Below are 27,741 nucleotides of genomic sequence, written 5' to 3'. Positions count from 1 at the left end.
CAACGCCATCGCTCTTTGCTGCTGTCCAGACTGCTTGTTTGCTTGTTTGTTTGCTTGGTTGCTCAACCCGACGCTCGAATCCGCCACCGGAGCGCCGAACTCGTCTACTATAGCTACACGGATTCTCAAAGCAGATCGCTTCTGCCTGCCTGCCTGCCTGCCTGCCTGCCTGCCGGTCGGGCAGCGGCGGCAGCGGCGGCGGCGGCGGCTAGTGAGCCTGGTCGTTGTTCCACCAACTCTTCTTGCGCGCCACTTCGCGCTTGCCGGCCAGCATCTCGAGCACCGAGCGCTGCTGGCGCTGCGCCTTGGCCCGCTCCTCGGCCGCACACCCGCTGCCGTTGCGCAGCAGCTCGCGGATGTGCTCGACAAACGTGTCCTGCTCCTCGATCGTGGCCGCCACGTCGGCCTGGGCCTCGTCGCGCATCCACGCCGCCACCTCGGCAGCTCCCTCGTAGTCGCCCAGGCTGATGTACGTCTGCATCAGGTCGCGAAAGACTCCCAGCGGAAGCACATTGGGCCGGCGCACTGGCACCGGATCCTCGTCGACGACTTCGACTGCTTGGCCACCGACCGGCGCCGAGTCGCTGTCGCGTGACGAAGAGTCGGATCCCTCTGTCGCCGAGCTGTCGAGGTTGGCGTCGCTGGAACTGCTGCTGCTGCCAAGGTCATCACCGACCGTGGACTCCGAGACCTGGCGGCGGCGGCGGCTGTACTTGCGGAAGCCGTCCTGCTCGCGCTTGGCGGCGTCGATCATGTCGCTCACGTTGTACATGGTCAGCTTGCCGTCTCGCCCCGACGTGCTCTTCCACAGCGGCAGACCGAGTCGCAGGTCGCCGCCCCGGTCAAACAGCGGCGTCCAGCGCAGCGCAGCCACGAGGCGGTCCAGCCTCGCGACCCACTCGCCAGCCAGCTCGTTTCGCCGGGAGGGCGTCCACGCACCCGTCCGGATCGCATCGGTGGCCGTGGGAAAGATCCGGCGTGCCTCGGCGCGCATGCCTTTGAGGAGCCGGCCGACGGTGGCAAAGTTGACGACTCCCAGCTCCTTGTAGCACAGCTGCACCACGCGCAAGGCCGCGTCGAGGCCCAGGCCCCGCTCCTTGGCGCTTTGCAGCTTGAGCTGGTGAGCAGGGTCGGGAGCGGACCCGGCGCTCGAGCTGGTCCTGGGCGACTGCGCCTGCAGGACGATCTTGCTGCTTCGCATGCACTCTCGCGCAACGTTGTCGAGAAACGCGCCATCGGGTCGGAAGCCAGCGCGCACGAGCGACTGCAACTTGCGCACCATGTCCCGCGGCGCCATGGCGTCGAGCGACATGAGCGCCTTCCACGATCGCAGAGTGACACCCTCGAGCATCTTGTGCGCATCGGCGAACCGCAGCAGTCTGCGCACCAGGTCGAACCTCTTTTGCCTCGACGCGGCCGACACAAGCTGGGCGATGATGTTGGACGTGGGCCGGAACGTGGCCGGCATGAAGGACTGGGTGCCACCCTGGGTCTCTTTGCCTTGCGCCTCGGCCATGTCTTGACCTCCGCTCGCCGCGGCCTCGCGTTCCATTTCGAGGCGCTTGAGCTGGGTGCTCACCTGCGAGCTCGGGGGTCCGTCGCCCGCGTGCGTCGTTAGCAGCTGGAAGGCGCGGTCCGGATCGAGCTCCATGAGGCCGGTGAGGAGCACCGCGATGTCGACTGCGTCCGGCAGCCGTCGCGCGTGAACTAAGGCCGAGAGGGCGTCGAACGCGCTCTGGGCGTCTCGCAGGCGGAAGTGCGCCTTGGCCAGCGACGTCATGTCGGAGTGCGACCACGAGCCCGTCGTCTCCTTTGAGATCTTGAACGCCTCAACGACCATCCGGGCGACATCGAGCTGGCGCTGCGCATCCTCGGCCCTTGCTCTGACCGCTGGGTCTTCGGAGTCGGCGCGCGAGGCCTCTTTGAACACCTCGTCCCTGGTCAACATCAGTACCAGGTCGATCATGCACCGGTTGGAGCAGGCGACCGCACTGGCCTCGATAGCCTCGGGCGAGGTCTCGTACCGCGACAGCCGCGAAGCCTGCCGATGCAGTTTGAAAAACCGCTGCGTCCGCCGAGACAAGAGGCCGGTTCCGGCCTTTGGAAACTGGATCCGAGCCCACCTCTGGAAGAGAGTCAAGGCCGGATCGCGGAGGTCCGCGTCCGCGAGCATCGAGATCACCTCGATGCGGTCTTCGTTGGCGTACATCTGGTCCCATCGAGCCACGCTGTCGGGCGTCAGCGGCAAGAGGCCGAGTCCGCGCAGCAGGCCGTTGACGACCGTCGGCTGGCTCGGCCGACCCTTGGTGCCCTTGGCCAGCACCCGGAGCATGGCGAGCAGCGTCCGTGGACTGACGAGAGGCCCGAGCCAGCGATCCGCCCGCTGCACCGTCGACCGGGCCTTGAGCACGGTCATGAAGCCGCTCGCGGCCAAGTCCGGCCTGTCCGCCGAAATGGCGGCCTCGCAAAAGCGCTCGAAGTCGTCGCCCTCGAGCATGGCCAGCACGTGGCGATCGCAGCGCTGCAGCATCGAGCAGGCGCTATGGATGGCGTCGACACCTGGCTGGGCGAGGACGAGAAAGAGCGAGGCTCGGAGATGCCTCGAGGCGATGGCGGTCGGCGAGCCAAACGACCGGCCGGCTCGGTCGCCGGGGGCGGACCTGAGCGTGCCCATCAGCGCCTCCAAGGCCCGTCGGACTTGGAGCTCGCTCATGGGTCTGTGCGTCGTCGCCGCCCTGAGCCCGACGATCCGCAGAGTGATTTCGAGGGCTGTCCTGCGCAACTCTTCTGGCGCCGCCTCGACGTTGTCGCTGTGACCCAGCAGCCTCTCCTGGGCATGAGCGAGCCAAGCTTGACCGTCCTCCTGCGCCTGAAGCAGGGCGTCGTGCCCGATGGCGTCGGTCTCGCGCATCATCCTGACGACGCCGAGCGCTGCGAGAGGGTCCTGAACGGGCTCGGACAGGTAGAAGCCGATCAGGCTGCTGCCCTCGTGGGGGGTGGGGAAGTCGTGGGTGCGTTCTGCGAGAAACCCCTGCAGCGCCTGGAGGATGGGCACGTCATCGCCATAACCGACATCGAGGACGGTCCTGACCAGCCTGTGCGCTTCGCCGAGGGGGAAGTTGTCGGGCACGACAAGCGCTTCGCCGTCGGTTCCGCCGTCGTCCTGCTCGGGGCCGCTGCTGCGCAGGGCACGGCAGTCGCTGAGCAGCAGCTTGAAGGCTCGCAAGGATGCCTCGCCGAGTCGCAACGAAGGGATGCGCGATTCAGCCAGCATCAGCGCCCTGAGCCCCGTTGCACGGCGCTGCGTCCCGGCGGCGGCACCGAACAAGCCGCCATCGTGCTGAGGTGCGCCGCCGGCGAGAAAGTCATCGCCGAGCAGGTCGGCTATGAGGAGGCGAAGGATGCCCGAGTGACCCGCGTTGGAGACGCGGTCGAAGAGCCTGACGAGCTGCCAGTCACTGGTGTGGCAGAGAAGGTGAGGGGCACGCTGACGGAGGCCGAGGTAGGCGTGCATCCCGTCTAGCTGCGACTTTGAGCGGGCAGCCCTGTACTCTTGCAGCGACCCTGCCTGCAGGATGCTCAGGAGGTGTTGGTCTGGTGGCTGATGGGACGAGGTGGGCAGGAGCGGGATGGCAGCCTCCTCGCTGGGGCCTGGAGAATCGAGTGGGACCTGATCTGCTGATGAGGTCGCCTCCTCGGATTCGACCTGCTTTGACTGGGCTGGTTCCTGCGGGACGCCTGGGACTTGCCATGGCGGATCGATCCACGGGTCTGGAAAATTGGCATGCTGGGATGAGGCTGGCGCTGGTGGCGGGGACGGGCGAGCCGAGTGGGATGAGCGGTGCGGGTCGTACGAAGGGGCGCTGTGGTAGGAGGCACTCTGATGCCGTGTCGGATATGGATGGGGCTGTGATGGTGGTGATGGTGGCCGTGGACGGACGCCTATTGCGGGCGGACGCCGTGGCGCATGCTGCAGCGTATTGGTGGTGGAAGGCCCGGCTGGTCGGGCGGAGGCGGGTGGCCTGTCGGGTCTAGTAGCAGCAGCATGGCGAGGATGCGGAAGCTGCGACGACGACGACGACGACGATGAAGAGGCCGGGTACGGGATGGTGCATGACCGGAGCGTTGCGTGGTATACGGTGGAAGAGGCTGCTCTGCGACAAGGGGCTGAGGCTGAGCACCAGGAGCTCAAGTGAGAACAGGATGCCATGCCATCCCTCGGCCGTGCGTGAACCGTTCAATGGCGATTCCGGGGGCGGTTTGAGCGATGTGCCGCGGTGTTCTATGGAGGCGGAGCAGGGCCACCCGAAGCGCTGGCGCGATGGCCGCAGACGTGCGGTGGTTGAGGTGGTGGCGGTGGAGCGAGGAAAGCCCAAGTGACGGAGAGGATCACCGGAGCGGGAAGGTGAGCATGTCCGACGTGTTCGAGTGCAAACAAGATTGGCGGCGGCGGCTAGTGATGGCAAAGCAAGGCGGCGGGGTGGGTTGAGTTGGTGATGGAAAGGGGTGGTGGCGATGGCGATGGCGATGGCGGTGACGAGGGCGGTGGCGGCCGGTGTGCGTGGAGGGCCCGAGTGATGAGCTTGCTAGGAAGAGGCGCGGTGGCTGTTGGGGGTTGGATCGCCTTACGAGAGAGGCCGTACTGTGCGCCACCCTTCTTCTGATGTCAGGTCAGGCCAGGCCAACGGAGGGCCACCCGCCAAGTGGAATTTTTTCCTGGCTTGCCCGAACTGCTTCCGGAATCCGCCTTTGGTCAGCCAGCCAGCCGGCCAGCCAGACGAGGCCCGCCCCTCGATTGGCGCCCAGGCCCGGCCTCGAAATTCAAGCAGCAGGCCCCTTCGACTGTCCGAGTTCCGAGAGCGAGCCACCCAGATAGATTGAGCTCGGGCCAGCACCGTCGGCCCCTCTGCCTGCCTCTTCCTCCACCTTGGCAGGCTGCGCTAGCCAGCCAGCCCAGCCACCTCGACCTCTGCGGCTGTCACCACCGACGATGCCCTTGTTGCAAGCAACTCGGACCGCCGACAGGCTCGATTCGATTCTAGATGGAATCAGGCTACGACTCGACGACGGGCTCACGGCCTAGGCCAGCCGCGGCGCTCCCGATCTCGCTCTATCTGGGCTTGACCCTGGCGGCGCCGACGATGTGGTTGCCACCCGGCAGGTACGAGGGACCTGGCTGGCCGCCGCGCAACGCAGCTGTGCTGGCTCGCACCCGGTCGAGGCGCGGCGTCATGTGCCGAAGCCGTGCCGCGCCGCTCTACGCCCGCCCTCGGCGTGCCCGTCGACACCCGACAGCGTCGTCCTTTGTTGATTTGCTGGTCATTGTCTGGCGGATTGCGCCACAGGGTGGGCGGATCACGACACAGATACACAGAGGGAGAGATACGGAGAGCCAAGAGTCAGAGTAAGAGTGCAAGCGACAGACCAGACGCTCCCGGTCCGGCTCGGGTTGGGGCCCTCGGCGGTTCCCCGCATTAGAGGGTCATGCATGCGTGCCCGGCCCGGTGCTCTTTGCCTCGCCTCGCCTCGCCTCGCCATCAAATAGGGCAGGCAGCCTCGCCCGCCTCGACCTTACGACCATCCCAACGCATATCTACATCTACATCTCATCACGGACAGTCCTTCTGCCGCCGCCACCACCACCACTACCACCATCTATCCCCCCTTTCGCACGCACATCTGCCACGATAATGACGGCGGCACCCGCACCCGCCTCGGCCACGGCCGACTCGCTGGCCACCCAAAAGACCTACCACCTCGACTACGCAGACTGGGACCCTGCCGACCCTGCGTCGGCCTCGTCGCGCCGCTTCATCGCCTCGCTCCAGGAGGCCATGGTGGGCCACGGCTTCTTCTACCTCTTCAACAGCCCGCTCTCGCACGGTCCACGGCGCGAGGGCATGTACGACGTCGTGTCGCGCTTCTTTGCGTTGCCCCTCGAGGCGCGCCAGCGCATCACCATCGACCGCAGCCCGCACTTCCGCGGCTACACGGCCTTTGGCGACGAGACGACCCAGAACCGCCAGGACCTGCGCGACCAGGTCGACTTTGGGCCGCACGCACCCGAGCCCCTGCCGCGCACCCGCGACGAGATCGAGGGCCGCGCCGAAAAGACAAACTGGAAGAACCTCATCGGTCCCAACCAGTACGTCCCGGACGACGAGGTGCCCGGCTTCGAGCGCACCGTGCGCCAGTGGTTCCACGAGGCCAGCAGGGTCAGCGAGGGCCTCACCGAGGCCGTCGAGTGTGCCCTCGGAGTCGAGCGGGGACGCCTCGGCAGCTACATCAAGGGCAAGGACCACGACGAGGGCAGGTACCAGTACGCGCGGATGAAGATCATCCGTTATCCGCCCGGGCAGCAGGTCGATGGCGTCCAGAGGGACGCGCACAGCCGGCAGGGCGTCGGCGCCCACAAGGACAGCGGGTGGTGAGTTCCAGTCCAGTCCAGGCCAGTCAAGGCCAGTCCACTAGGCCGGCGTGTCGCTCGGGCTCGCAAGCCATCGGCCCAGCCCCCTCTGCTCACTGGCAACTGACCGACTGGAAATCCCCGCGTCCCCTGTCACTTGCCACCACCGCCCCCTCTCCACAGGCTCACGCTGCTCTCGACATCCCCCGTCGACGGCCTCGAGGTGCAGGACCTGCACGGCCGCTGGATCAACGTACCCTATCTGGCCGGGTCGATCGTCGTCAACTTCGGGCAGCAGTTCGAGAATCTGAGCCACGGCCTGATCCAGTCGGCGACGCACCGCGTCATCTCGAACCCAAGCTCGGTGGCGCCGCGCTACTCTGTGGCGTGGTTCAGCTTCCCGGCGCTCGACACCGTCTTTGCGCGCCCGCTGGCCGACGACGAGATCGGCGACGACATCAAGCGCCACTACGAGCGGCTCCGCGGCGGGTGGGACGTCGTGAGCGACGTGGAAAAGGGAGACCTGTTTGCCAAGTTCGGAGAGGAGTTTGGAGAGGTCGCTTGGAAGGGGCTGGTGCGGAGCCACCAGGGCGTCGTCAGGAGGTGGTACCCGCACCTTGTTGTTCAGTCGTAGCGTCGGCTCGCACTCATGGGCGATAGAATAGAAACGACTTGATGTCGACTAAGAGTCACACCAGACTGCGTGTGGCCCGCCCCTGAGCATGGCGTGTGTACATGTTCCCGAGCGACGCAGCACCATCACTGCTTGGTATCCGCCGGAACCCCCGCCGTCGTGGTTGGTGGCGTATCCTGCGTGGCCGGATCGGATGTCGTCTCCTCGCCGTCCTTGGGCCGTTTGGGGAGCCAGTGCATATGGTAGCGATTGAGGAAGGGCCACGGCGGTACGACAATCTGTCGCGTTGCGCGGCGGCGAGGGGTGCGTGTATAGCGGAAGAAGGTGGGTATGCGTGCGTCGGCATAGCTGGACAGAAGGATGGGATGGGGGGAGGTGACTTACCAGGACGGAAAAGACGAGGGCGAGGCCGAACATGGACAGGGTGACGAGCATGTTCTGCATCATGAAGCCCATCACCAGGCCGACGACCTGGTTTTCCCTCCCACCGCATCAAGAAGAACGGAAGGACAAACATCTCCGGTCAGCTCGTCGTTCTGCTCGGTCAAGCATGGAGCGGGGAGAAACGTACCGAGATGATGATGAGCATCTCCGAGTAGATGCGCTCGGCCAGACGTTGACCTTCAAAGTCCTGCTCGGGGAGGCGGAGGGAACGAGTCAGCACACTCGCAGCGTTTCTTCGTGACAGACTGAAGCTGGGAAGGGGAGGGGAGGAGAAGCGCACAATCTTGCCGTCAATGATACGCTGTACCGCCTCCATCTTGGCTACACCCTTCCTGTCCTGTGCTGGTTTCGTCGGTGTCTGCTTAGGGATCGCTGGGACTGCGAGGACGCTTTGATCTGCGACTCGATCGTGGAAGGGTCGAGTGGTGGTGGCAGAAGTAACGGGATGGAGCGAGCTTCTCGAGAGTCCGAGACGAAGAATGTCAAGCAGGAGGAGTGGGTGGAAGAGGTGGGGGTGCGAGTGCGAGTGCGAGAGTGCCAGCGAACCCTCCCTGCCGGTATGTACCTGGCGCCCCCTTCGACGGCCGCCGAAAAATGCGAGCGACCCCGTGCGCAGACACCTTCGGGCTCCCCGCTCGCTCCTCCACCTTCCTCCTTCCACCACCATCCACCATCCCCAATCCACCGCTGGCCAGCATCTACCTCTCGCACCCACACTCGCCCCGTTTCGCTTCCTCAGCCGATGTTCCGCCATGCCCGAGTCCAGGGGGACGAATGCGATTGCAATGAAATGATGCCATGCTGGCCATACTACAGAGACAGGGATCTGCGACGGGACAGGGCGCGGAGTGGAAGCCAGTTCCAGACTCCCCAGTCCAGTCCAGAGCACCTTCCCGAACGCCGAGCGCAAAGGCGGCAGCAGGAGGTGCAGCCCACCTCGGCCTCACTTGGGCTCGCCCTCGACCGAGGTGCGCCACCACTCCCGCAGACACGAGTAGCCTTCCCGGTCGAATGACTGCCAAGCCAAGCCAAGGCAAAAAGACAGACGTCGTCGAAACACGAAGAGGGTCAGTCAGGTCAGCCTCGCCTCTGCCGAGCACACGACTCAAGGCAAAGGCGCCGGTCCGCTCGACACTCACCTGGGCCGGGTCGCAGTTGCAGCGTCCGGTGTCGTGATACTTTTTCTTGTTCGTCGGGCAGTGGTTCCAGGGAATGTGGTAGTATCCGATGTCGTCGAAGTGATGCAGCCGGGCGCGGTCGAGCATGAGGATGACTGCGATCGAGTGGACGGGCGCATCGCCCCACCGCTCGTAGAAAAACTGCAGGCGGGCGCGGTCAGAAGGGAGTTGGGGACAGGGGGTTGGAGGTTCGTCAGCGCTCACTCGTCAGCACGCAACGGATTCATCGTCCCCTCTGCTCGGCCTGGGCAGCGCGGCGCACCGCACGGCACCCGCCGGGCACTCACGCCTCCCGCCTTGTCGAGCCAGTCAAAGTAGTCGAGGTACTTCTGCGAGCGCCAGAAGCGCAGGTCGCCAATCTCAAAGTTGCTCCAAAAGTGGCACAGGTTGTACCCGGGCTCCATGAGCTTCTCGGGCTCGTCGGTCATGAAGTGGAGGCCGTGGTCCTTTGCCAGGTAGTCCGGGTGCGCCTTCATAAACTGCTTGGTCGTCTCCCAGAGCGTGGGGATTGTGTCGAGGTACTCGTGGAGCGCCATGGTGAAGCCGTAGGTCTTGTTGTTCATCTGCATGAAGACGAACGGGTCGTAGTCGACGTCGCAGTAGAGCTTGATGCCCGGCTCGACGCGCCAGTAGTAGTCGAGGTCGAGCGTCAGCGGGTGGCGGAAAAAGAAGCCCGAGTTGAAGCGGCACATGTGGCGGTAGCTCTCCGAGTCGCCGTAGATGATGTTCTGTCGGCGGACGGCGGACAGGGCGGTCGAAGAGGAGGAGGTCGGAGGTCAGATAGGAAGAGGGTACGTGCGTGTCGGCAGCTGGCACCCACCTTTGCCTTCATCTGGGCCCGGGTCTCTGCGGCCTTCTCCTGGCTGATGTGGTCCGGATAGCTCCAGTGCTCCTTTGGGATGAGGCCGAAGCGCGTCTCGCTGCGCGTCATCTGCTGTACGCCCTTTTTGAACTCCTCGGTGAAGGGCTCGTTGTTGAGAAAGATCCAGGGGTAGCCGTACTTGCGGTTGAACTTTTCCTCGACGTCGCGCATGGCATCGCGCATGCCGTTGAGCTCCGAGTTGCGGACGAGGACAATGAAGCCGGCCTTGGCGCGGGGCGCCTGGTTGGCCATCTGGGGCACAAACGAGGGCGGGTAGAGGTTGCCGTCCTCGCCCTTTTCGGCCCACTTTGTGAGCTCGTCGATGGTCGAGGGCACGCCCGGGCTGTGCGTGTAAAGGTCGGCCACCGACGATGGCGGCCGGACGGCGCCCGAGGCCGCGGACTGGGGCGACTGCCATGGGCGCGGGATGGCGGGGAGCGCCTCCCAGCTGTCGCGCATGTTCTGCACGCCGTTGGTCGAGAGCGAGAGGTAGGTCGAGAGCGAGAGGACCAGGAGGAAGCAGGTGGCGAGCACAATGAGGCGCTGCGGCCGCCGCAGCAGACCCTCGATGAATCCGGCCGCCATGGTGGGTGCGCTGTCGGTGAGGGCGACGGTGACAGCTGAACGAGATGGGACGGGTCTGTGGTCTAGTGACGGTGGTAGCGGAGATGGTGGCGACGGTGAGGAAGGATCACGCCGCCTCTAGGTTAGCTGGTGGTCTGGTGGCAGGCAGGTGGGAAGGCAGGGAGGGCCCTGGCCTGACAGAAACCCGCCACGGAAGCCCGCACCCGCACAGCCGCTGCTGCTGCTGCTGCCTCGGCCACAAAGGCCAAGCAAGAAGAGGAGCGGAGGCGGGAAGCCGTGCGCCGCGAGCGCGCTTCCAGCTGCAGGTGGCAGGCAGGCGGGTCAAATCAGGCCGCCGTGATTTTTTCATGGAGCGAGGCAGGCGGCGCCGAGGCTCGAAAGTCGGACGCCTCCCGAGCCTCTTCCGGACCCTCGCTCCCTCGCCCCCTGGCCCCGGCGCGCCTCTCTTGTAGACCCCAGACAGGAGGATCCCAGGCTGGGGCTCATCGCCGAACCACAGTTACCCGCTCGCCAGCCTCCGCAAACGACGATAAAGCACAGCATAGCACAGACTGGGCTCAGCAGAGGTTGCATCTCGACCATCTTCGTTTTCTTTCCCGGTCGGGGGTGCCGCCGCCGAATCACGCCGTCAGCGTCAAGCCCTTGATCTCGTGCACCGGGCTGCTCGGCCGGCTCAACCGCTCCTCCTTGGCCGCCTTGAGCGCTTCGAGCCTCTCCTTCCACTTTGGCACCTGCAGCAGCTTCTGCTCCAGCGCCTGCTTCTCCTCCTGAAGCGCGAGCCGCTTCTCGGCGTCCTGCAGAGCGGAGCGGCACGGGCGGTGGCGGAGTCAAAGACGGAACGGGGTCGTGGTCAGCGTCCGTCGACACGGGCTCAGCCCTCTTGTGTTGGCTGCGCGGGCGCCGCGGCCAGCTCACCAGCTCGGTGAAGACGTAGCCGCCCTGGCCGTCGTACTGGAGCACGTAGGAGTGGTACTTCCACAGCGACGGGCGGTGCGAGACCGTCAGCATCGTGATGCCAATCTTGGTGGCGTGGTCGTACATGACTGCGAGGGTTAGAGCCGCAGCGGCGAAGCAACGGGAAGCAGTGGTCAACCATCAGCTCCATTCGACACTGCGAGCGCAGTGCCGGCCCCGCTCGGCCTCGCACTCGACCTCGCACTCGCCACTCACTCTTCTCAATCTCGAGCGTGACGGCGCTGGTGCACTCGTCGAGGATGGCAAACTTGGGACGGTGGTAGAAGAGGCGCGCCATGGCGATCCTCTGCTTGTCGCCGCCGCTGAGCGCGTCCCTCCACTCGCGCTGCACGTCCCAGCCGCCCTCGCGAGCGACAATGTGCTCAATCTGCACCACCTTGAGGATGTCGAGCAGGTCCTCGTCCGTCTTGCCGCGCGCACGCATCTCGGACACCGTGTGCGGGTAGATGATCTGGTCGCGAAGCGTGCCCAGCGAGAGGTAGGGCCGCTGCGGGATGTAGGTGAACTCAGACGTCGGCGGCTTGTGCACCTTGCCGCCGTAGACGGGCCACAGCCCGCCGAGGATGCGGAACAGGCTGCTCTTGCCGCAGCCGTTGGGCCCGATGATGAGCAGGTGCTGGCCGGGCTTGACGTAGAAGCTGAGCTTCTTGACCAGGATGTCGCCGTTGGGGCTGACGATGGGCACGTCGCGGAACTCGACGCCGGCGTCGTCGGCGCGGTCCTCCTCGATGGTGCCCCGCCCCTGGAGCACCTTGGCGTTCTCCTCGACCGACGCCGACGAGACGAGCTTCTTCTGGAAGCGGCCCGCCTTGATCTCGTCCATCGTGTCGAGCAGCTCCGACACGCGCGCCGTGTAGCCGGCCAGCTCCGAAATCTCCTTGTACGAGTACATGACGCGGCCAAAGGCGTCGCTCGACGAGAGCAGCAGGCGCCGGTTGGTGACAAACGACTCGGTGCGCGAGCCCATGTCGAGGCCCTTGCCGCCGGCGCCCGGGATGCGAACAAACACGGGCACGGCGCAGATGCACAGCTGCAGTCGAGGGCGGGCAGGCGAGGAGGGGTTGATCGGAGGCAGAGGGTCAGCTTAAAAAGGCGACAAGGCAGGTAAGCAGGCAGGCTGGACGATCGCGCCCCCTTGGCGACACTCACTCCGAGCGAGCCCCACAGCCATTTGATGATGCCCTCCTCGGTCATCGAGTGGAGGATCCGGATTTTGTAGACGCGGTTGACGTGCTTGATCAGGCTGAAGTAGGCGCGTTCGATGACATTCTGCTCGGCGGCCTGTCCGCGGTAGAGGGCCACCTCTTCGGCGTTTTCGATGAGCCTCGAGTGGTTGAAGCGGAACTCGCCCTCGAGCTGCTGCTCGGTGGCCGCGTACTGGCCAAAGGGCGGCGTGAGGGCCTTGAGGAGCGCCGCCGAGCCCTGGACGAGTAGGTTGATGCCGATGAGCGACTCGGCGCCGACGCGCTGGCTGAGCTTGTAGTTGTACAGGCAGACATCGAGGATGGGCTTGGCAAAGTTGGAGTAGATGTCGGCGAGCGACTTGGAGAACTTTGCGACGTCGACGGTGATGAGCTGGTCGGCGTTCTTGATGCGATCATCGAGGTTACCGAGCTTGTAGAAGGTCATGTCGCTGAGATAGGCGTCGTGGACGCGCCTCGTGAGGCGGGTGCGGTAGCAGAGGGCGAGCTTGGACTGGAGGAACTCGATCATCGAGTTGGTGTAGGTGGCAGGGATGGCGACGGCCATCCACCAGAGGATACCGACGATAAACTGGCGGGTCTGAGAGCGCACCAGGGCGGAGACGATGCGGCCGTCGAGGTCGGCGACGTAGAGGGAGAGCATGGTGCGGAGGACGAGGAAGACGGTGTGGAGGAGGATGAGACCGGCCTCTTTGGAGCGGATGCCGGGGACGACGATGCGGAGGATGCGCTTGAGGCGCTCGAAGAAGACGGCGTCGACCTCGACGCGGGGCGCCCTCGACTTGCGCCCCTTTCTCCCGCCCCTGCCGCCGCGCCCTCCTTCGTCTGCCTCTACGACCTGCTGCTGCGCCTGCTTGGCGCTGGAGGCGGCCTCTTCGCCCGGCGTGGGGCCTTTTTCGCTCGCATCGAGGCCGGCAGTCTTTGCCTGGGGCTGCTTTGGCTTCTTCTTGCGCCCCGCTGCGGTGAGGCCGCGGTAGGTAGATCCGAGGATGAAGGCGATGTAGCCGATGCGGAGGAAGCGCTGGATGGCGGCGTGGTTCTGTCGGTAGGCGACGAAGCCGCGTGCGCCGTAGCTGAGGGCGTGCATCTTGAGCTCGTCCATGGCCGGCCGAAGCCGCGACTGGAGTGCCATGGTGACGGAGCTCTCTGTCGTCGCAGAGGTGCGGTTCTTGGAGCGTCGCGGCAAGAGATGGGCTCAAGGGAGCGAGGCGGTGGCTCAGCCTGCCGCTGTGCGGGCAGAGGCAGGTGGAGGGCGAGACGTCCGACCGGTGCTGCTGAGCGTGAGGGAAGTAGTGCGAGTGCCGGCGATGGTCTCGATGCTGGCGGTAGCGGTGGTGGTCGTGATGGTGGTGGTGGCGACGACAGGCAGAGCGAGAATGATGCCGATGGGCTGAGGCTGGGCGAGGGAGCCAAGAGGGGCTGCGCCGTCGATCTCGTGGGTCGAAGGGGTCGGTCGACTCGAAGCGATCCTGGGCGTAACGCAGGCGGGCCAGACGACGCTGCCTTGCCTGCCTGCCCGCTGCCTGCTGCCTGCCGCCTGCCTGTCTGCCTGTCTGGCTGTCTGCCTTGCTTGCTTGCTGCCTCAGGGTCGCATGCCTCTGTGCGTGGCCCCGCGCTTTGAGCCTGCTGGCTGGTTGGGCGTGAAAATCCAGCCGTGCCCCTCTCGGCCCACGCAACCGCCCCCTTGCCGACATCCGGTGGCCAGCTGGCAGATCGGGGTTCGAATCAGGAATCGAGATCAAATCGGGAAATACAGTTAGATCCCGTCATCGGGGCCGAGCCAAGCCGGCGAGAAGAAGCCCAGCTCGAGCCTGCGAGCGCACGGCCAGCCAACCTGACAGACCAACACTTTGACTCGCACTCCACCCGACCCTTCTCCTTCCCTCCATCTCGACGCCAATCCTCGACTTCAAGGACCACTGCCTGCAACTCTGGCCCACGCCGCCTCGGCACAATCGCTCAACTCACTTCGTCTCGCCCAACATGTCGAACCAGGGCCAACAGGTCGACGTCACATCGCTGGACCTGCCACAGGTGAGCCCACCCTCCACCTCTCACTGCGAGCGAGCCAGCGAGCGTGCGGCGGCAGGACAGTCAACTGACGCTCGCCCTCTTCGGCCCTCCGCCCTTGCTCACCTCATCGCCACCGCATCAGCTCGTCGAGGTCAAGAAGCAGCTCGAGTCCGAGATCCAGCATCTCACCTCTTCGTTCGGACAGCTCAAGGGCGCACAGGCAAAGTTCAAGAGCTGCATCGAGTGCGTCGACTCCATCAAGCCAGAAAACGCAGGTGCGCAGCCCGAACCCCTAGTCATCGGGCGCCATCCGCCTTCTGAGCTCACCTTCCTTCCGACATCACCGCCTCGCTCACCCGCTGGCAATCCTACCTCACAGACAAGACGACGCTGGTGCCCCTCACTTCGTCCCTCTACGTCCCCGGCAAGCTCGCCGATCTCGAAAACGTCATCGTCGACGTCGGGACAGGCTACTTTGTCGAAAAGGTGAGACGCTCTTTGCTCCCCTCCGCCTCGGACAAGAGCCTCTTTCTGCACTCGATGCTGACCTACAGCCCCGCGTCCCTCTCCGTCTGCTAGTCCACGGCCGATGCGAAGAAAATGTACGCCCAAAAGATCGAATTCGTCACAAAGAACCTCGAGCAGCTACAAGAGACCATCATGCGCAAGCAGGACAACCTGCAGACCGTCACAGAAATCATGAGGGCGGTGAGTGGGACGCGTGACACGTACCGAGAGCTGTCGTTGTGACTCCTGCTGACCATGTCACACCCGCTTCTCCCTTTTCCCGGCCGACCGGCGAGCAGAAGCTCATCCAGCAGCAGCAGCAACAAAGAGGGGCAGGGCAGGGCGCCGCGGCGGTGTCGGCGTAGCAGTACCGCAAGTTTCTAGCATCGCTCATGATCCCGATCGAAACGATGTTCTCCGCGACCGTTGGCGGCAGCCCGCTGAAAGCGGGACGAAACGCTATTACGGCCACTCGGAGGTCAGAAGCACAGAGACAGACAGCTCGTGTTGAGGAGGGGCGTTTCATTAGGCATAAGCGGTTCGTGCGGATATCGAGAGCCAGACAGGGCCACGGTGATCTACGATGGCACTACGCGTCTCTTTTTGAAGTGCGGTTGCAGCGTCCATCCAGATACGGTAGGCCGAACACGACGATGGCCGATGGACTCGGCCCCGTTGATAGGACAGACTCGCGCCCGCGCTCGCGCATGCGCACCCATACATCCGCCCAGCTGCGCACGGAGGCACGGTCGCCGTCTGTGGCGGCAGTGAGGGGCGCATGGAGACGGGACGCGATGGCGGAGCGACCGAGGACGCTTGCGCCTATGCTGGGTCGATCGACTACGACGACTTCAGGTGCGCGAGAACGACGTGAACGGTCCGACGGGATGAGAGTTCTTGGCATTGCCGTCGACTGTAGAGCATCGTTGCGGTCCAGATTGGTCCAAGGAGGCAAAGTCAGAGGAGGGCGGTCAGCCCGCAAGGTCCGAGGCGCGTAGGGCAGATCTTCAAGGGCGTCGGAACACGTTCCGACGAGGTAGAAGGTACCAAAGCGGTAGTCGTCAAAGTGACGGGGATCGCTAAAGTACTCGCAGGCCGAGTACAGGTGGTCGTTGCCTGGCGCGCGAGGGCGCTTGCCGCACGGGATCTCGTCCGCCGCGTTCAGGGAGACCCACAGCCATGCGTGGCTCTGGTTGTCGCCGAGCTGCCACGTCCTGGGCATGTAGTTGGCGCTGACGTACGACAGCGACTTGACGCCATCAGGACGCGTGTAGATCCGCAGCGTGCCGTTCTGCTGTATGTGGTAGTATCGGACGTTGGTCGAGCCCTGCGGGACGGGCTTGAAGTCGACGGTCACGGGAATCGTATCGCTTGGTTCGCCACCAACCGTCGTCCCGGCGTCTCCATAGGGCCCTGACGCGGGCGGCCGTGCCCAGGCACCCAGTGCCATGGACAGGATGGAAAGGGAGGCGAGTGTGAGCTTCATGCTGTTTGGTCGGTTGGTGCTGCTGGATGTTTAGGACAGGGGATTGGGGTACAGAACAGGGAGAGGCTTCCCTCGACGCCCCACCTATGGCTCTACTTATACGTACGTCGCCGAGCGAGGCGAGGCACGCTAGCTGCTCTTCGAGGCTGCCATACCCACCAGCCCCCCACTCAACCCAAATGCACGAGCCCGATCGTACGACGAAGCATTCATGAACAGGGCGGGACAGGGCATCTTCGTCTGGCGGGTTCCGCTTACGTCGAGGCCCTACGCCAAGCCGGTCAGCCCTCGGTGGCTGTCATACCTACATGTGTATCAGGTTTCATCGGCTCCACCATCAGCCCAAAGCTCATAAAGTGCCACGCTGACCAGGTCCCGGAGTGCGATCCGATAGTGCCCACAAAGACGTACACAACGCCATCTTCAGTCTCTTGACGGGGCGCTACAAGACATCGTCCCATGACTACTGCAACTCGAAGTGGAGCCCCCCGGATGTCACAGCCGGTGATCTGCGACTACATCCCACACGGTCGGGCTTGCGGCGCCGATGATGAACGGTGAGGGGGATAGACAATCAGCTGTGGTAGGAATATGGGTGTAGCCCGCTTCGAGGACAGCGTCGGCCAGGAGGCTCCAGGTCCATAGCGGCCAATGATCAGCTTTGCCTTTCTCGTACCGGAGCGAGATGTCTGCGAGCGTTTCAAATAACCGCACACGTTGGGGGGCCGGACAGCGCAGTGCGAAGCAAACAGTAATGAAGAAGTGGTGCGAGAAGCCAGTAATGTCATGGATGTGGACAAGTCGGACATAAGTCTCGAGCAGAGCCGCAGCAGTATCTAGCAGCAGCAGCCTTGGACGGACAGCCTGAGTCGAAGAGAGAGTAACGTTGCAGGAGGAATCGACGCGTCACAGCGATTCGCCGCCTACGCTGGCAACGTCCACGGTCCCTTTGATCAGTCAGGAAGAGCTAGGGGAGGTCCAGTGGAACCTGCCGAGGTTGTGCGGGTGGTTGTAGCTCTTGTCCTCTACGCCGTCGCATCGGCAACGGGTAAGGGGCCCATGGATCGTACAGCGTCAGCAAGGGTACTCGAGCGCCATGGATCGCAATGCTGACCTGAGCACTCACCGAGGAGGAAGAAGTGGCCAAAGGTGTACTTGTTGGGGTTCCTGGGACTGCTGAAGTAGTCGCACGCCTTGGGCAGGTCATCGTTCCCCGGGCAGGGGGTCTCTTGGCCCGACTGCAGGCCAATCAACGGGACGTCGACGCCTCGCTCCACGATGCGCCACAGTGTGCAGGACGAGTCGTACCTGGCATAGCCAATCACCTCAATGCCGTGCCCGTCCTTGTAGATTCGGAGGAAGCCAGTGCCCGGGATCTGGTAGTAGAGGACGTTGGTCGCCCCGGTCGGAAGCTTCGGCAGGTTGCAGGGCTGTTCGAAGGGAGTGGGTTCGACGGCGGGCTCATCGGGCGGGTTGAGGATGGGCGAAACGTGTGATTGAGCACGAGCTACGGTGCCCAAGAGGGCGACGGAGAGGATGGTGACAAGGGCGTCGAACTTCATCTTGCTTGCTTGGGTGTTGTTCTTGCTCGAAGGGGTGGATGATAGAGGGATGGACAGGGAGGTCCAAGGTCCCGACTATTTATACCGTCGTTGGCCGATTGAGCTCGCCGGGCGGGGCTCGCTGGGGAGCAGATTGGGACACTGCTCGATCAAACGACCCCGCCTCGCCGAACCTGCCCCACCACCCACCTTGCCCCACTAGTCAGCAGAGGGGAAAGATGACAACACGGGACGACTCCCGGCTTCCTGCCCCACATCCCGAGGCTCGCGCGTACTTCCCCCGTCCCTGCCCCCACCATCGGTCATGCATGCCCGAGCGAGCGTCGTTGTACGCGCGGGCCGTCGCGGCTGCGCAGAACGTGCGAGCTTCATCCCGTACAAGGGCCGACGAGCCATCGGCTTCGGCCAGAGCAATGATGGATGGCGACGCAGAAGCAGTAGCTGCAGCTGCCGAAAAAGAGGGAGGCGGGGGTACGAGGGCGCCGACGAGCGTGTGCCGACATGTTGCGCGTCGAGGAGATCGCTCGCCGTGTCCCGTGCTCCGCGGAGTCGGGAAAGCGTATAGAAGTACAGAGAGAGAGAAAGCCTCGGAACGAAGGGTGGGGGCATTGCAAGAGCTCGCGGCATGCAGTCTCAGTTCATCTCGACCGGAGCCCTTTGGTCCGAGGCTGATGGAGTCCTACAAGGGTCGAGGGGATTCCGCGGTTGGACAGCTCGTCGATGGGGGAGTCAAGGGGATGAGGCCGAGCAACTAGGCAGACGCAACCCGCACCAAGCTTGATGTTAGCGCGACTTTTTGTGCCCGCTTGATGCCTGGATATGCCGGCGGCGTGAATCTTACACATCGGCACCAGCCAGGACGATAGGATAGCGGATGATGGATTGACTGGCTGAATCGCTCTGGGCCATGGATGCTGCGAGGCAGAATGCTGGGACGGGTACAAATACAGGAATGAGGATGGAGATAAGCGACGAGGAGAGGCCACGTGCGGAGGGACCGCCGGGCCGTTGCCTCCGTGAGGCTAGGGCTTCTTGATGAAATCGGTGCTGAGGTCGACGCCCTCGAGGTGGGTGTTTTGCAGCTTGAAGCGGCGCTGCCCGGGTCCCTTTTTGCCCTTTTTCTTCTTGGCGAGGGCGCTGGCCGGGATGGGGGCGTCGAGCATGTCGGTGGTACTGAGACCCTCTGCGCACACCCGGCGAGGAGGTGGCGGTGACAAGCGAGGCGAGCGAAGGAGGGAGGAGGGAGGCGGGAGGCGTGTTAGAGACGGGAAACGATGGGGGATTGGAAGAGGGAGAGTGTGCACGGACGTACCCTTTTCGAGCTCCTTTGGTAGGTCTACCAGGTCCGGCACCTTGAGCTCGTGCCAGATCGTCTTGAACTCTGGTGGCGCAGAAGGAGGATGGTGTACGAGGGCGATCCCGAGCGTCAGCCAGGCCCAAGGGGGGGATCAGAGTCTGCAGTGGAGGGCACCCATCGACTGACCTTCATCGACGCCCTTTGCCTCTGATCCGCGCAGCGGGTTCCAAAAGACCTGCTTGATGGCGTTATCCTTCTGGCCGCGCAGGACGAGGACCTCGCGGTCCTCTCTGGGCTCGTGCTTGGACAGCTCCTCGATGGCCTCCTTTGCGGCCGGGTAGGATTCGCGCAGCTCAGCGAGGCGCATCCCGGCGCTCGTGGACTTGGTCGAACCAGCACCCGGATGGTGGTAGCGCTCCTTGAGCAGCTTTACGAGGTCGGCGGGTGAATGTAGGTTGAAATCCGGCTGGGGCGGGGGTGAGGGAGGTGGTGGGATGATATGAACGGAGAAGATGTCAGCTCGCGGCAGTTGTCGTGGCGGCAAGCGGGGTCAGGGCGGGCCGGTGCGCACCTTGTAAGTCCATAGGTCGGTCTTTGTATCGTGCTGTACGCGCTCGTGAGACTTGAAGCGGTGGAATAGGTTGCTGTTGGGGTCGAGGAGGGTGGGTAGGGCGTTTGAGAGGGCAAAGTCCTCGAGGCGGACCGGGTTGGGGTTGGCCTTGAGGGCATCGATGGCGATGGCGAGCTGTGCCGACTCGTGGGTGCCTGAGCCGGTTAGCGAAGGCTGGCTGTAGATCTGACTGCTGCTCATGTTGGCGTGCCTTCGCTTTCTAGTGGCGGCAGCAGCAGTGACCGAGAGGTGGTGGTAGAGGGGAGAGAGGGGGAAAAGGCGCGAGGTGGGCCAGGCCAAAGACGACGTGCCTGGCAAAGGGCCCCGCGCCGGTGGCTTTTGAGCTGGTGGAGCCGTGTTGGCCGACTCCCGAAAAAAAGAGGCAGTGGAGCGGCCCCTCTGCGAAATTTTTGTGGGCGCCCGGAAGAAATGAGGAAAAGTGCGGGCGAGCGGCGCGTTACCCTCTCTGGCGGCTGAGGCAGTCGAGCAAGTTAACGCCTCGCTCGCCACCTCCTCGACGCCAAGCTACCACCATCGACGACTCTCTCGGAACCAAGTACAGCCTCTCTCTGTCTGTCCATTCCTATCGCGCGCGCAGGACCCGAAGCGGTCCGCAGACCTCGCCGCCATGGTCCGCTCCTACCTCCGCCACGCACCCACCCAGGCCTTTGGCCTCATCGCATCCCCTACCTCCAACTCAATCCTCGACTCCAACGCAAAGGTCGCATTCGTACCCGCACTCGAAGACGTACTCGTGTGGGACGTCAAAAAGGGCCTCCTCCTCTCGACCTGGCACGAGGTCGGTCACCGCTCAAAAGTCACCGCACTCGCACGCAGCCCCTTCAACAAAGACACCTTTGCCGTCGGCTACGAGGACGGCAGCATCCGCATCTGGTCCGCACAGTCCGCCTCCACCACCATCACGCTCAACGGCCACAAAAAGGCAGTCACCTCCCTCGCCTTCGACAGCCAGGGCCTCCGCCTCGCCAGCGCAAGCCTCGATACCGATGTCATCTTGTGGGACGTCGTCGCAGAGACCGGCCTCTTCCGTCTCCGCGGCCACAGGGACGCAGTCACCGCCGTCGCCTTCATCCACACGCCAGTGGCTGCTTCCGAATCAGGCCCTTCGTCCTCTGCCAATGCTACCGCCGCCGCCTCTTCCAGCAGCTCCTCCGCCCCCGGCTATCTGCTCAGCTCGTCCAAGGATGGCCTCGTCAAGCTCTGGGACCTCTCGCTTCAGCACTGCGTAGAGACTGTGGTGCCCGGACGAGGCGAGATCTGGAGCCTCGCAGTGTCGCAGGAGGTGCCGCTCCTCTCCAGCGGCTCGAAACCGACAAGGGACGGCGAGAGCGCAGACGACGTGCACGACGGCGCAGCACTCGTTCTCACCGGCAGCTCCGAGGGTGAAATGCGGGTGTGGGAGATCTCGGCAGAGGCCCTCATCAACGGCATCAGCGGGCTCAGCAAGCCTGACGACGACGCCGCACTGGCCGGCTCTGCAGCGACGACGGCGACGACGTCCAAGTTCCTCATCCCGCGGGGCTCGGTGCCGCTTTTGAGCAACCACCGCGTCTCGCAGATCCAGTTCTGCGGCAACACGGCCCTCGCAGGCCAGGGCTACATCGCCGTGTCGAGCACCGACAAGGCGGTCCAGATCTTCCGCCTCCGAACATCGGACGAAGTGGCCAAGAAGATGGCACGTAGGCGCAAGAGGATGAAGGAGAAGGCCGAAAAGAAGGCCAAGGGAAAGCAGGGCGATGCCGCCGCCGGTGCTGGTGCCGGTGCCGAGGACGACGAGGGGTCCATCGAAGTCACCTGGGCCGATCGCATCGAGGCGTACACCAACGTCCGGCCGACGGCGGGCAAGCTGCGCAGCTTCAGCACCGTCGTTCCGGAGTCGACGAGCTCCAACAAGATCGGACTCAGCCTGCTTTGCGCTCTCTCGACCAACGCCATCGAGGTCCACAACATCCCGCCGCCGCCCAAGAGCAAGGCGGAAAAGGCCGAGCCCATCGAGCCCGTGCTGGCATCTGCCCTTGACCTGCCCGGCCACCGCGCCGACGTGCGTGCCATCGCTCTCTCGTCGGATGACTCGCTGCTGGCCACCGCGTGCGGTGCGGGTCAGCTCAAGATCTGGAACGTCCAGACCGGGCGGTGCGTCCGGACGCTGCCCTGCTCGTACGCGCTCAGCGTCGCCTGGCTCCCGGGGGACCAGCACGTCCTCGTCGGCTGCAAGGACGGCACGCTCCGCAGCTTCGACGTCCGCGCCGGCATCGCCATCGAGACGATCCAGGCGCACGAGGGCCCGCTGTGGAGCATCGCCATGCGGCCCGACGGCCTCGGGTGCGTCAGCGCCAGCGCCGACAAGGACGTCAAGTTCTGGGACTTTGAGATGCGGGCCGAGGAGAGCAGCGACGACGAGTCCGACGACGACGACGACGACCACGACGACGACACGGAACCAAAGCAGAAGCCGGCCAAGGGCCCGCCGCAGCTGGCGCTGGTGCACGTCCGCACGCTCAAGATGACCGACGACGTCCTGTGCGCGCGTTTCTCGCCCAACGGCAAGCTGCTGGCGCTCTCGCTCCTCGACAACACGGTCAAGGTGTTTTACTCGGACTCGCTCAAGTTCTTCCTCTCGCTCTACGGCCACAAGCTGCCGGTGCTGTCGCTCGACATTTCGCAGGACAGCAAGCTGTGCGTCACCGTGTCGGCCGACAAGAATGTCAAGATCTGGGGCCTCGACTTTGGCGACTGCCACAAGTCGATCTTTGCCCACGACGAGAGCATCATGGGCGTCTGCTTCGAGCACGGCCAGCAGGGCGGCGGGCTGTTTGGCGGCAGGCAGGGCGACTCGCACCACTTCTGGACCGTCGGCAAGGACGGCATGCTCAAGCACTGGGACGGCGACCGCTTCGAGCTCATCCAGCAGCTCGAGGGCCACCACGGCGAGGTGTGGGCGGTCACGCCCGGACATCGGGGCCAGATGGTCGTGACGGCGGGTGCGGACCGGTCGATCCGGACGTGGGAAAAGACCGACGAGCCCCTGTTCCTCGAGGAGGAGCGCGAGCGCGAGCTGGAGCGGGCCTACGACTCTGCGGCGGCGGCCACCTCGCGCGACGAGGGTCGCGCCATCGGCTCGCTGGCCGACGGTGCCGACCCCGACTCGGCAGTGCCGAGCGGTCCGGAGTCGACGGCCGTGTCCAAGTCGACGGCCGAGACGATGGTGGCGGGCGAGCGGCTGATCGAGGCGCTCGACATCGCCGACGCTGACATTGCGGCGCGCGAGCTGGCCATCAAGAACAATGTGCCCCCGCCGCCCTTCCACGCCCTCGTCGTGTCGGCGTTCGAGTCGGACGGCAAGCGCACCGTCGACGAGGAGGTGAGCGCGCAAAAGTACGTGCTCAAGACGGTCGAAAAGATCCTGCCCGCGCAGCTCGAAGACGCGCTACTGGTGCTGCCGTTTGACAAGGTGCTCAGCCTGCTGCGCTTCCTCGACCATTGGGCAAGAAAGGTGCGTTGTGGCTTGTCGTTGTCGTCCGGGCGTCGCTCCGATACCCTGCTCGCCGGTGCTGACCTTTCTTGACGCCCCCTTTTTTGCTTGGCACTTGTTGATGACCTCGATGACGGCAGGAGTGGAACACGACGCTCGTCTCGCGCATCCTCTTCTTCCTGCTGCGCACTCACCACGCCCAGATCGTATCTAACAGGGTCATGCGGCCGACGCTCGTCTCGCTGCGCGGACACCTGCGCAACGCCCTCGCCCGCCAGAAGGTGAGCAGTTGCAGATGGACCGTCTTGTCCCTTGTCCCTTGTCGTGTCGCAATCTCCGCTCTGCGAAAAAAAAAAAGGAGCTGACAGTGTTCTGCCCTCTTTGCTCCGCATCGCCAATGGCAGACGACGATCGGGTTCAACCTGGCGGCGCTCAAGTACGTCCGGGCGCAGCACATTGCCGCCAAGACGACGGAGATGTACGAAAAGTCGGGTCTGGACATGGACGAGGATGCGGTGCGGGCGCGCATCGAGGCCATGTCCAAGGGCAGGGGCAAGAGGAAGCTCCAGGTCGGCTGAAACCCGCGCAGGCTGGTCCCCCCTTTCGGATCTTGTCGCTCCCATCCATCTGTAGAGGTAGAAACTGGAATGCCCGAGATTGCCCTTCGTCGCGCTTCGATCCTTGATTGACAAGCTGCTCGGGCGGGTCTGTGGGCCTTGAGGAGCAGGCTTGGATTGGTCGGCCTGGCGTTGCAGATCTGACTCGACTGGACTGGACTGGCGACGGTGGCGGCATCTCGAGCCGGCGCTCTAGGTCGACCTTGGCACATGAGCTGCCAAGCACATCTTCAGGGCCCACCAGGGTGCCTCTGCCCAGACACTGACCAAGGCGTCCTTGGCTTGTGTTGCTCACAACCAGAACAACCAGAGGGCTTTCAGTTGGCGGGAGGACGACCGCAGACGATCCAGCTGCAGCGCCACTGGGCCATCAGCGTCGCACCCACCACATCCGAAGCGATGCCGAAAGGGGGGAAAAAAAGAGGATAACGTCACGCTGGTAATACATCCAAGTCTACATAGATCGATATCGGAGAGCGGCAGGCGCACTCGAGCCACGACTAGATGCGTTCAGAAGCCTCGCTGAGCGGGGAAGAGAGGTCGGCTGCTGCTGCTGCCCCGCGATGGTGGTGTCGCGGTGTCAACCACGTATCCAGCGATCCCTGATGGTTCCCCGCTGTCGTTCCGCGCACCGAGGTAGGAGCAGGAGCAGCCACGACAGACGTGGCGGGTCGATCGGGGAGGTCGAGGTCGAAGTCGAGGTCGAGCTTGACTTTTTTCGAGGCGCGCTGCTGCGCGGCTGGGATCGAGACGACGACGTTGGGCCGCGACGAGGTGAGGTCGAAAGTCGGTCGCGTCCGTTTCAGCGCGCCATTCACCCCAACCTTTTCCTTTCCCTCGCCGCTGCCGTTGCCGTTGAAGACGGGTGGTCCAGAGCGATGCGACGCCATGGGGATGGAAGAGGATGCGCCTTGGCGTGATGGCACCGAGGCTAGAGACGTCATCCCTCCTCGTCCACGTCCTCGTCCTCGTCCCCGTCCGCGACCACGGCCCCCGCCCCGTGGCCGTCCCCTTCCACGGCCCCGTCCCCGGCTGCTGCCGCTGCCGCTGCTGCTGCTACCGATGCCGCGGTCAACAGCACCGATGGCGATGCCGCCACCGTCGAGCATCGATTCTTCCATCTTGGGCCGCCGGGAAGCCGCAGGAGAAGGAGGTGGGAGCTCGTCGAGGTCGACGTAGAGGACCCGATCGTCCATAGTGGCGCGCATGGGCACCACCACCTCTGCGACCATCGTCGACGCTTCGGCCGATCCTTCGCTACGGAGACGAGGCGCGCGTTGCTTTTCGAGCACCGGCGTCTGACTCCCAGAGTCGGACCCACTGGGTTTCCCAGCGACCGCGCCTGACTTTGACGGCCCGTCTTGCACCGACGCCTCCGCGTCGTTTGCCTCGTCTTTGACGAGGGGGATCGGATGCAAAGCAGGCTGGCTGCTCGGCTCTGAGGAGGATGCTGTATCCGTCCCATCCTCCTTGGGCGGCTTGAGCACCGTCTCCTTCTCCAGCCCCTCTTCCTCTTCGAGCATGACGAGGGCCCGCAACGACGCGTTGCCCAGCGTCTCCGTGAGCCCTTCCACATTGGGAAGAACGACGCCCACCAGCCGCGATTGGGCGCGTCGTATGTCTGCCTGGGTGGCGAGGCGACCCTGCTCTATGCCGCGCAGCGTAGCCAGGGTCTGCGGCCGCTCAATGTCGACCACCTCAAACGGCTGACCGCGCATCTGGCTGCGCCGAGGAATGAAGCCCTCGTCAATGGCGGCCGCAGCCTCCCTGGCGCGTCGCTTCTGCTCTCGGCGGAACTCGAGCTTGGGCAGTACCTTTGGCCACGGCCAGCAGTAGCCCTCCTCGCCCGGCTCCACGGGCAGGCCGAGGATGTTGCGCTTCTCCTTGACCAGGGGCCACTCTTCGTCGGTCGGCGGGGGTGGGACCACCTTGCGGACGTGGCCGGGCCGCATGACGGGCGAGATGGTCTGCTTGGTGCCGAGCATCGTCACGATGGGGTTGAGCAGCCGCGCCTCTTCCGCCGTGCCGGCACCCGGGAGCGGCGGGGGCGGTTTGAGCGCGGTGCGATCGACGCGGAGCGGCTCAAAGATGGGCCGCAGGTCCGCCTCGGTCCACGGGTCGCGGTGGTAGATCTCGAGGTGGCTTTGAAGGGCCTACGCCGGAGTCGTCGGGGCGGTAGCTCGTCGGCGTTGTAAGCGCTCCTGATACAGAACGACAGCCAGGCCAAGTGGAACGCAGCCGTCCGTGTTCCTCGACACAACTCACCGTCTCTGAGCATAGGAGCGCCGTCGTGGGGCACATGGCAAAGGGGCAGGAATGCTTGAGGCCGTTCTGCGTCTCGAGGTGATGTAGCACGTGCCTGCCGAGCTCCTCGACGCGATACCGTCGATTGCTGCACGAGCCCCAGCGGCAGAAGCGCCGGGGATCCGAATCCTGACGCGGCGGCAGCAGGTCGAGCGGGTCACGGTCCTCGTCTCCAAAGATGGTGTGCAGCTCGTCGTGCTCTGCCGGCTTTGGCGCTGCCGAGCTGCCCTGGCTCTCCGGCTCGAGGTGCTCTGCCAGAATATGCCGTGCGAGGCCGTCGGCCGTGACAAAGCGGCGGTTACACCTCCTGGCTTCTGTGAATATCGTCTGCTCCGTGAGTCGCCACGAGCACGTCGCCTCGTCGCCGCGCGCCACTCGCTTGTGCGAGTTCCACCGCGTCTCGCCAAAGGGATCGGCCGGGTTCAGGGGCCCCCGATGCTCCGGCGACGATCTTGGCAGCAGGGCGTCGTTACCACTGCGGTCGCCTCGCCGCCTGCCACTGCTGCTGCTCGCGGTGGAGGGAGCCGCTTCCAGAATGGCCAGGGTATCAACGACCCGCGCGGCCTGCTGTGCGAGCTCGAGCTTTGAAGGTTTGACTTTGACAACGCCGTTCGGCGGCGCCGAGATTGGCTTCGAGGTTGAGGGGAGTGCAGAGGTTGAGGCTACAGGCGGCCCGTGCGGGGGCGGAGGGACGAAAGCGCTCACTGCCTTCGTGGGCGCCGTGCTGCTGCTGCTGCTGCTGCCGCTGCCCCCGCCCGTGACACGCTGAGCCGCTCCGTCGCCGTGGGCCTTGAGCGTGCCGTTTGCTTTGGCTTTAGATCTCGCATCGGCGGCGAGCAGACTTGGCGAGCTCTGCGACGCGGCGGCGGCACTCTTTCGCAATGAAAGGGGCAGCCGCGGTCTGGGCGAGAGGGGTATCTCGACGTAGACCTCGACATTGGAGCGGCGGGTGCTCGAAAACGCGTCGCGGCGCGCCTTGGCCTTGCCAGGCGGTCGTAGAGGATCATGCTGGGCGGCTCGAGAGGGCGAAGGGCGAGACGATGTGGCTGGCGCTAACGCCGGCGAAGAGGATGAGGAGTAGTAGTTGGGTCCGATGCGGCGGGAGCCAGTGGAAGGTGACGACGAGGCTGCCAAGTTGTGAGCGCTTTTGCCATTGCTGTTGCTGTTTGTGCTGGTGCTGGTGCTGGTGCTGGTGCTAGTTTTGGTGCTAGCCGGGATGGTATGACTGGGCGGCGGGGCGATTCCGGTGGCAGTGGTAGATGCGGTGGCCACCTTAGCCGTCGGCGCCGCCGCCGCCCTGCCCGCCGAGGATTTCGTGGGCCTGCCCGACGGCGAAGAGGCTGTGGTGGTGAAGGAAAAAGTCTGTGGCGCTTGCCGGAGAGGAGCGTTTGATGGTGGCGGCGGTCGTGGTGGTGGTAGTGGTGGTGGTGGTGGTGGTGGTGCTGTCGAGGCGGTGGTAGAAGTTGCGGCAACGGCGGCGGTGGCGGGGNGGGNGGNGGCGGNGGTGGCGCGNGGCGNGCAGCGAGCGCGGCGACGGCGGCGGTCGGCGGGCGGGCGGCGGCGGAC

At 64.6% G+C, this 27,741-nt stretch overlaps 11 protein-coding genes across 11 annotated transcripts; 3 read left to right on the top strand and 8 right to left on the bottom strand.

The window, feature by feature from the left end:
* Positions 1-208: 208 nt before the first annotated feature.
* Positions 209-4,210, bottom strand: PFL1_02416 (uncharacterized protein; the record flags this gene model as incomplete). Its single annotated transcript, XM_007879928.1, has 1 exon — positions 209-4,210. The coding sequence occupies one exon, from the start codon at positions 4,208-4,210 to the stop codon at positions 209-211; it is 4,002 nt and encodes a 1,333-aa protein (XP_007878119.1).
* Positions 4,211-5,690: 1,480 nt separating this feature from the next.
* Positions 5,691-7,040, top strand: PFL1_02415 (uncharacterized protein; the record flags this gene model as incomplete). Its single annotated transcript, XM_007879927.1, has 2 exons — positions 5,691-6,427; positions 6,590-7,040. 2 exons carry the CDS (start codon positions 5,691-5,693, stop codon positions 7,038-7,040), a joined length of 1,188 nt encoding a protein of 395 aa, XP_007878118.1.
* A 125-nt stretch (positions 7,041-7,165) lies between these two features.
* Positions 7,166-7,800, bottom strand: PFL1_02414 (uncharacterized protein; the record flags this gene model as incomplete). Its single annotated transcript, XM_007879926.1, has 4 exons — positions 7,166-7,318; positions 7,425-7,511; positions 7,612-7,671; positions 7,765-7,800. 4 exons carry the CDS (start codon positions 7,798-7,800, stop codon positions 7,166-7,168), a joined length of 336 nt encoding a protein of 111 aa, XP_007878117.1.
* A 627-nt stretch (positions 7,801-8,427) lies between these two features.
* PFL1_02413 (uncharacterized protein) lies at positions 8,428-10,109 on the bottom strand (the record flags this gene model as incomplete). Its single annotated transcript, XM_007879925.1, has 4 exons — positions 8,428-8,499; positions 8,624-8,803; positions 8,950-9,390; positions 9,483-10,109. 4 exons carry the CDS (start codon positions 10,107-10,109, stop codon positions 8,428-8,430), a joined length of 1,320 nt encoding a protein of 439 aa, XP_007878116.1.
* A 620-nt stretch (positions 10,110-10,729) lies between these two features.
* PFL1_02412 (uncharacterized protein) lies at positions 10,730-13,418 on the bottom strand (the record flags this gene model as incomplete). Its single annotated transcript, XM_007879924.1, has 4 exons — positions 10,730-10,903; positions 11,025-11,152; positions 11,280-12,114; positions 12,234-13,418. 4 exons carry the CDS (start codon positions 13,416-13,418, stop codon positions 10,730-10,732), a joined length of 2,322 nt encoding a protein of 773 aa, XP_007878115.1.
* Positions 13,419-14,269: 851 nt separating this feature from the next.
* PFL1_02411 (uncharacterized protein) lies at positions 14,270-15,171 on the top strand (the record flags this gene model as incomplete). Its single annotated transcript, XM_007879923.1, has 5 exons — positions 14,270-14,320; positions 14,442-14,574; positions 14,679-14,785; positions 14,879-15,007; positions 15,106-15,171. 5 exons carry the CDS (start codon positions 14,270-14,272, stop codon positions 15,169-15,171), a joined length of 486 nt encoding a protein of 161 aa, XP_007878114.1.
* A 486-nt stretch (positions 15,172-15,657) lies between these two features.
* On the bottom strand, positions 15,658-16,292 carry PFL1_02410 (uncharacterized protein; the record flags this gene model as incomplete). Its single annotated transcript, XM_007879922.1, has 2 exons — positions 15,658-15,719; positions 15,854-16,292. 2 exons carry the CDS (start codon positions 16,290-16,292, stop codon positions 15,658-15,660), a joined length of 501 nt encoding a protein of 166 aa, XP_007878113.1.
* Positions 16,293-17,249: 957 nt separating this feature from the next.
* On the bottom strand, positions 17,250-17,854 carry PFL1_02409 (uncharacterized protein; the record flags this gene model as incomplete). The annotated part of the gene is made up of 2 exons (XM_007879921.1): positions 17,250-17,317; positions 17,419-17,854. 2 exons carry the CDS (start codon positions 17,852-17,854, stop codon positions 17,250-17,252), a joined length of 504 nt encoding a protein of 167 aa, XP_007878112.1.
* Positions 17,855-18,876: 1,022 nt separating this feature from the next.
* PFL1_02408 (uncharacterized protein) lies at positions 18,877-19,962 on the bottom strand (the record flags this gene model as incomplete). Its single annotated transcript, XM_007879920.1, has 4 exons — positions 18,877-19,037; positions 19,167-19,235; positions 19,338-19,617; positions 19,723-19,962. The coding sequence occupies 4 exons, from the start codon at positions 19,960-19,962 to the stop codon at positions 18,877-18,879; spliced, it is 750 nt and encodes a 249-aa protein (XP_007878111.1).
* Positions 19,963-20,389: 427 nt separating this feature from the next.
* On the top strand, positions 20,390-23,832 carry PFL1_02407 (uncharacterized protein; the record flags this gene model as incomplete). The annotated part of the gene is made up of 3 exons (XM_007879919.1): positions 20,390-23,275; positions 23,395-23,535; positions 23,659-23,832. 3 exons carry the CDS (start codon positions 20,390-20,392, stop codon positions 23,830-23,832), a joined length of 3,201 nt encoding a protein of 1,066 aa, XP_007878110.1.
* Positions 23,833-24,371: 539 nt separating this feature from the next.
* PFL1_02406 (uncharacterized protein) lies at positions 24,372-27,329 on the bottom strand (the record flags this gene model as incomplete). The annotated part of the gene is made up of 4 exons (XM_007879918.1): positions 24,372-26,024; positions 26,137-26,805; positions 26,881-27,227; positions 27,299-27,329. The coding sequence occupies 4 exons, from the start codon at positions 27,327-27,329 to the stop codon at positions 24,372-24,374; spliced, it is 2,700 nt and encodes an 899-aa protein (XP_007878109.1).
* Positions 27,330-27,741: the final 412 nt, after the last annotated feature.

The sequence above is a fragment of the Pseudozyma flocculosa genome, assembly GCF_000417875.1.
Source record: "Pseudozyma flocculosa PF-1 unplaced genomic scaffold scaffold00006, whole genome shotgun sequence".
NCBI lineage: Eukaryota > Fungi > Basidiomycota > Ustilaginomycetes > Ustilaginales > Ustilaginaceae > Pseudozyma > Pseudozyma flocculosa.
This window is presented reverse-complemented; position numbering and strand designations above follow the sequence as displayed.